Source organism: Amaranthus tricolor, chromosome 12 (genome assembly GCF_026212465.1).
Source record: "Amaranthus tricolor cultivar Red isolate AtriRed21 chromosome 12, ASM2621246v1, whole genome shotgun sequence".
NCBI classification, from domain to species: domain Eukaryota; kingdom Viridiplantae; phylum Streptophyta; class Magnoliopsida; order Caryophyllales; family Amaranthaceae; genus Amaranthus; species Amaranthus tricolor.
Window position 1 is genome coordinate 15,936,084 of NC_080058.1, and position 7,428 is coordinate 15,943,511.

Here is a 7,428-nt window from a genome sequence, read left to right on the forward strand (position 1 = left end):
ATTGGCCAGACGGGTTGTTTCTGGTATTAGTGATGAGGTGTGGGTTAGTGTTTCCCCTACCTGGCTTAAGGATGCTTTGTATTCTGATTTGATTCTATTTGAATCTTAGCATCCCTTCTCTTTCAAAAAACTTGCGATTTTGATCGTAGATACGTACGCTTCTACAGTTTCAATTGCACCCACCGAGTTGAATCAGGTTAAAATCGTAAAATAAAGGAAAAATTAATATAAATTATTCTAATTTTCACTCGTTTGATGTGAATAATCTCAACTATCTATTGTTCACAAATAATCGCAACAACGGTGTAGATTTCCTCTCAACGTACCCTCGAATTCAACCTGTAATAGTAGGTTACACTCTTTGAAAAAAAAGAAACATAAACAAAACAAATAAAAATATGTTTTCTCCCTTCCACAAACCTTCTTCTACCTTTACCCAACCCCCACCCACACCCTAGAGTAGTATTTCTTTTCAAGACGACATATCTTTTCCGCATTAAAATACTTATAGTTATCTTTAGGACTCAAAGCCAAACTTAAAATAAGCAACTCCGTTGTTTGCTCATTAAAACAACTATTTAGTTCTTGCAATTGTTGATCAACAGCAGCTGTAAATATATCCACTTTATAGTGATGCTCCACTGTTACACTATCCTTATTATGGCGAGATCGAATGATGTTAGCATATAAAGCATTCATTTCAGGAAGAGGAGTACCGTGTTTATCAAAAAATAAGGTCACTTTATGTAAAAGACCTTCCCAACCATTATCCTTAAAGTCTTGGATCCTTATCTTCGTAGCAGCAGATAAATCCATTGCATTCAAGATTTCTAGTGTTTTTCATTGCAAAGCTCGGCAAAGTTTATCAGTAAAACTCATAAGTTCTTCCATCATATGCAATATAAAGATAAACTCAAATGTCAACAACTTTCTTAGAGCATATTTAGCGTCTCATGTTGCGCATATGAGAGATGGCGATCAGTGGATATTTTTCAAGGACTGAATGGGTTGCATTGAAGATCTTTAACGAACTGCAAATTGATTTGTAATGGGAACTCCATCTAGTATCTCCCGAACGTTGCAAAGTGCCAATTTTGTTTAATCCTGTTCCCGTAACGATTTCTTCTATTTCAATTAATTGCTCCAGTTCAGCTAATTGTCTTTATTGTAGCTCATCGTGACACTTGGAAGAAAGATAACACTATTCACGATAAATATTAAATCTTTGAAAAAATCATGAACATTGGATACTTCTCTAGCAGCGGCAATAAGAGCCAATTGCAATTGATGTGCTTGGTAATGCACATAATATGCATAGGGGTTGTCATTCATAAAAAGTGCTTGCAAACCATTCCATTCACCTCGTATATTACTGATACCATCATATCCTTGACCACTAAGATCTGCAACACTCAACTCATGGTTAGATAAAACAGTAGAAATACATTTATGGAGAGTTTTCGAGGTTTTGTCTTTAACGTGTACTAACTTCAAGAAGCGTTCTTGTACAAATCCATGTTTGTCAACAAACCTTAAGACAACAACCATTGCTCTTTTTTTGATATGTCCCGAGATTCATCAATTATTATACAAAATTTTGAATCACCAATCTCCTTACAAATTTCCTTTCTTACTTTTTGAGCAAATTTTGGGTTGGGAAGTTGATAAGCTCCATATTCAACAAATTTTGCTATCACTTCTTGTTGTTTATCTGGAGGATAACAGTAATAGACTTGTGTAATGCTGGATCCCACACAAATAAGTTTTCGTCGGGAACTTGGGTTGCATTAAGACTTGCACTAAATTGTTCATTGTGAGGTTGATCAATTGGAATACTAGGTTGATCATCAAGAATACAAGGTTGGTCATCGATAACTTGATTAGATGTCTCATGTCCTTCATCAATAGGATCACAAGTGTGTTTTGCTTTAGGAAAATAAGAATCAATAGTGTTTCTTTTCATAATTAAACCTGAAATATGAATATATTAAAAATTATTAAATAATAATAAATTTTAGTATATATTTATATTCGATCTCTAATTCTAGATGTATAAAATTAAATTATTAACAATTCTTAAATTTATATAATAACTTTAATGTGAAAAGCATCAATTAAGAAATAAATCAAACATCAACAAGTTATAAATACAAACCTATAGTCTATAGCTTATTTGTTTAAATTTCACTTTCTTATTATCTAAATTAATTGAAAATGATGTATACCTTCTCTAATACATGTCCATATCTAATTAATTTTATATATAAAAGTAAAGTTGATTCAATTTTAATAAACAATAAAAAAAGGCAAATTAAAATTGAAAAACAATTCAATAAAAGTACATGAAAAAAAAGTTAAAACCTTTATTAAATCCCATCACACTTTCCAATACAAAACTTCACACTTGACTAATAGTGGTACTTGAATTGTCCACTGCATGATTTCATTATCTGTGGGAATGATTCCACTGCATTGTCCACATTAAAAAGTATTTGTGCCTCTTCAAGGTGGTAATGAATAAGTAAAGGAGGTTATAATCTTCTTTGAAGCTCTAGTTTCTATAGCTCTGATACCATGTAAAGGTTTGTAGGAGAATTATTTTGCCTTTTATTAAGAGAATAAGAGTACATATATACAAGATAACCCTAAAAATGATTGTGCCAACTAAACTATATTAAACTTAACACACTAGTCAAATATACTAATAATAATACAATAAAATACAATATAATAATTCTAAAAGTTAACAACAGTGAAAAAATTAGTGAAAGGGAAGCACTGTGAAATTAGTTGGAAAATTAACCCACGATCCTGCATCAAAGAATTAGAGGCAAGTTGATTAACATATCAGCTTAATGGGCTATCCTTCTATAACCAATCTGTAACCGCCTCGAATTATGAAGGCCAACACTAACTGGAATTCAGTATTAATCAAGCGGAAGCTTAATTTTTCCAACACAATTAAGGAGTTACTTAAAGGGTAAACCAATGTCCAAGTAGAATACTTGAACCAAAAACAAAGCAATATAACATAAGTCTTAACTGTCTAAAATAAAGGAAAATTACAACCAAATCGAAATAAGTCAAAAGTTTAAATTACATCCATAAAATAGTCCAAACCTAAACAACTAAATTAATAGTCTCTCAAATTCAATAAAGAGATCTAAAAAAAGGGGATTCATACTCATACTCGGGTTCATCTTCCGCTCGCATATCCATTCTCCGTCGAGGTGCCATAGGGTTTACTCTAAAAACAAAACCATTGGAAAAACATACAAAGTATAGTATCAAAAAAAAGGCTGAGTATAAACACACTTGTGTCCGTCAAACAAGTTATTAAAAGCTTTTGGATTTGAGTAAATTCATTTTGAAATATGCTTTTTCATTTGAAAAATCATATTATCATTCAAAACCAGTTCAATGGTTCTATAGTCATTTCAAATTCTCATTTTACATTATAAATCATAAGATCTCAATGAATCTAAATCAATTTCAAACTCATATCATAAGTTTGCATGGGTACTCCGTGAGTCATCCTGTGACTCTTTTGGTAGTCGGTCCACCATCCGCGACATGTCCGGCAAGTGTAACACAATGGTATTGTGAACGATACGCGCTCAGCATTAGTGAGTTGTTTAATCATGTACACAACATTTGCTGTGCCGTATGTACCCGTCATTTAGGCTAAAATATTTTTATATATAATATACATCTTGTAATTTCAATAGCATTTGAAAAGTCAAAAATATTAACTTTTTCCATAGGATAAACATCTTTTATTTGTAACATAGCAAAACATACTTTATTTGCGACTTAGCAAAATCAAATCATAATCTTTTCCACATGGTAAAACATGCTTAGCATAATCATATCATCAAACATAACCTTTGTATTATATTGGGACATCACTAGCAAGTATGGAAATACATCGTAACAAAAAGTGATTAAAGTTCAATACAATTTTTTAAGGAAACCATTAAAATGTTTCGTTTCAATCCTTATTGAAGTAAATACAACTTAAAAGAGTTTTAAAATTCATTCAAAACAACTAGAATATAGTTCATAATTTTATAGAACCATTATCATAGAAGATTTCATAAAATACTATTTTCTTAAATACGAGATAGTTTTGTCGGTAACAAAATTGATAATTGGTTTCAAAATACATATTAATACTCCAACAAGGCCCAAATCAATCAAGTCATTATAATACCTTATTTAAAACGAATTTAAGGTTGTCCCGTCAGATTATAATTTGTTACGCCAATTTATAACGATTTTACAATTATTTTCGATAATTGAGGTATTTATTGTTATTTAAATAATGTCTTAAATCCGTAAAATTTATAAACCATCTAAGTTAAACTTATTTTATACTATAAGGCAGTAGGTTATTAATACAATTATAAATTTTTGATATAGGTCTATTTTTACTAAATTTAATTAACAATATTACACCTTTTAATAAATAAACAATTTCTATTAATTTGATGAATTAGTAAATAATTAATAATTAGCTTAATATAATTATATCAAAGTTCTAGAGATCATATAACACTTTTATTAGCCTATTTAAACTTATAAAAATCATGTATGATATTTTATTTTATTTTGTAAGGATATTTTATCAATAAATAAAATAAAATCGGTTTAAAATTATTTAAGTCCGAATAAAATAATATAACATGTTTTAGAAACTATTTTATGGGATATAAAATTTTAAATAACCATTACAAATCACTTGGGGTATTTTTAATAATTAATTTTGTAATTTTACAGATAAAACAAATAGGATTCATTTAAGTCCATAAATGGTCACGAAAATCCATATAAATTTGCTTACATGTATCTACTATTTATATAAGTGTTTCATAAAGTTTTCATTTTCAAAAATCATCATTTAGTATTTATTTTATATATTATCGTTTTCTAACTTATCGATTATTAACAATCGAGTAAAAAGTATTAAGGTCCTTAAACGTCAACAAAATCTTTCCAAAAATTAACAATTTTAGTTATTGTCTATATGAGTATGTGATAAATATTTCATGTCCATATGTCTTTACTTGGTAATTATTTTATATTTTACTATTTTACAATTTACCGATAAACAATTTAACGATTACTCAAAAATCATGAAATATTCCAAACTAAATATATTCTTGCCAAATCTTGATGGAGAAATTATAATGGTTTTATTAATTATTTTTGATGATCAAGAGTTTATCTAATACCATATTTTAATAATAAAAGTATTTAACACCTTAAAATCCATTAAAATATCATTTTAACGAATAAATTTCAACAAAAATATCCAAGAGATTTTCTTAACATATAGCTACTAAAAATTACTTTTAAAATGCATTTTAAATATTTTCCAAGTCCATATAACTATTTCCATCACGATTACTTTCACAAAGTAGTATTAATCATGTCTTTAAACATACATACATTAACATGCATGATGCGCATAATAATAATACATGTAATAAATCATTACATACTCAAAATTATCATTTTGATATCATTTTTCAAGATTTAACAACTTCTCTTTGGGAATTTTATTTTTAAAAACAAGTTTATACAAAACTTTCTCAACTTGTTCTTAAATCCTTTTAAAATCACCCCATGTGACATACCTCGATTCCAAGCCTATATAAATATTCTGTAAGCTCCTACATAAGCTCTTACGCGTTCTTAGAAGTAGTTCCAACTTCGGGTCTGTTCGCTCTTAAGGTTTTGTTGATGACTTCACTTTTAAAGTAAAGAAACATGTTTTAGAGATTGTTTTGTAGGTATATATCCGATTTTGTTGAAATCGTTGATGAAGCCTATGACTTGGTTCGTGGAAGTTGTACGTGTCTTAAAATATTCAAGAAGTTAGATAAGTGCTTAGGAAGTTAAAGGTTGACAGACGGTCTACTATTCCTAAAATGAACAATCTAACAGAAGTTGAAGCTGGAGACAGTATGCTGTTTCTACGTAGCAGGTCTGGAGAAAAACATCGACTGGAAAATTGCAGTTATTTTATTTTTCTGGTTTTAGTTGATGTAAACGGTTAAATCTTAAATTAGTTGCTTAAATTAATTAGTAAGTTAATTGCCTAAACTATTTTTAGGTTATCTAAAAATAGCCTAAGATTTTTTCTTCTTAAGATTAAGATCTCCTATTTTTTAGGATCTTGTGTTTTTAATTCCTATGTTATTTTTAGCTTAAGGAAACTGTTTTTCTCTTTGAGCAAATAACAGCCGGACATTTATTTCTTGGCAATTCCACTATCTTTTTGTTTTGAGAACGTGGATGATAGTGGGAGGTGTGTCTAAGGTAACTGCTAGTTGTTCCCACTATAAATAGGAGGAACTTTGCTCAAACCGAATATCCATCCAAGAGTGTCCATTAAAGGGAGATCATTTAAGAAAAATATTTTTGTTTTTAAATGCAAATTAATTTATTATATTTTTCTTAAGTAATTATTTTAATTTTTATCCTCTTGAGAATTGGCCTTGTAAGGGTTATTGAGTGATTTGTTGGAATTAGACTCATGAGAAGTCTAAGGGAATAGAGAAGAGAAGCGTAAAGTAGAGAAAGAGAAACTGTTTTATGTAATTGTATTTGATTGCCTAAAACATAGTGAGAATTTTGAAATCCCGGGGGGTCGTGGTTTTCCTTCTTATTAGGCCAAGAAGGTTTCCACGTAAAATCTTTGTCTCCTTTTTATCTTTTGCTTTTTAAGTTTAAGCTTTATTTTGTTTGTTAAAATTCCGCAAATTAGAAGAAAAACGTAGTAAAGCTTGATACACAACAATTCACCCCCCCCTCTTGTTGCATTCGACCATCTTTGTGTATTTCAACAGGGTCCTTGCCCTTCAAGTCTCAACTCCAATTCTTCAACTAAACATATTGCATTTATCCAAAAATAAAGAATAATTTTGGATTTCTAAAATGCACTTAACTTTTCTTAGTTGGAGTTGTTAAACTAATTCTTGTGATGATTTTAATATATTTGGAGTATACTTATTATGTTGAGCAACATACTTAATCAAGTCCCATAATTTTAGTTAAATCCTTAAAGTAAGAAAATTTATATGTTTGTAGAAATACATCTTCTTATTTTCTATTATAGCCGATTTTTATAGATTTATAAGTTATGATTCTCTTAGTCTATACTTGATGGATTTGTAGATATATATATTTTACATAAACAAGTTCTAACAAAAAGTAGTGGAAGAACGAAATGAACATAACTTACTCTATACTTGATGGATTTCTTCAAGTTTGATGTCTATGGAAAGCTCTTGAAATAAAGATTATTTTTATGGGAGATTTGAGTTTATAAACATAAATTTTTTTAAGTTTTTGAGGGATTCTAGTGTTTGTTCATGGATGAACTTGGGAGCAATGTGTTGGGGTTTATAGCTGAATAATTGT

General features: G+C 29.2%; 1 protein-coding gene across 1 annotated transcript; it reads right to left on the reverse strand.

Moving 5' to 3' along the window:
• Positions 1–282: 282 nt before the first annotated feature.
• Positions 283–816, reverse strand: LOC130828630 (uncharacterized). The gene is made up of 2 exons (XM_057694594.1): positions 454–816; positions 283–339 (listed from the first exon to the last, which is right to left on the reverse strand). The coding sequence occupies exons 1-2, from the start codon at positions 814–816 to the stop codon at positions 283–285; spliced, it is 420 nt and encodes a 139-aa protein (XP_057550577.1).
• Between the last annotated feature and the right edge of the window lie 6,612 nt (positions 817–7,428).

What these genes read in the sequence shown, in the direction of transcription:
- LOC130828630 (XM_057694594.1), bottom strand. Translation starts at nt 816, where the DNA reads ATGGATTTATCTGCTGCTACGAAGATAAGGATCCAAGACTTTAAGGAT. An exon ending in AAAAGAAATACTACTCTAGG is followed by an intron (nt 340 to 453) that starts GTGTGGGTGGGG and finishes CTACTATTACAG; the next exon opens with GTTGAATTCGAGGGTACGTT.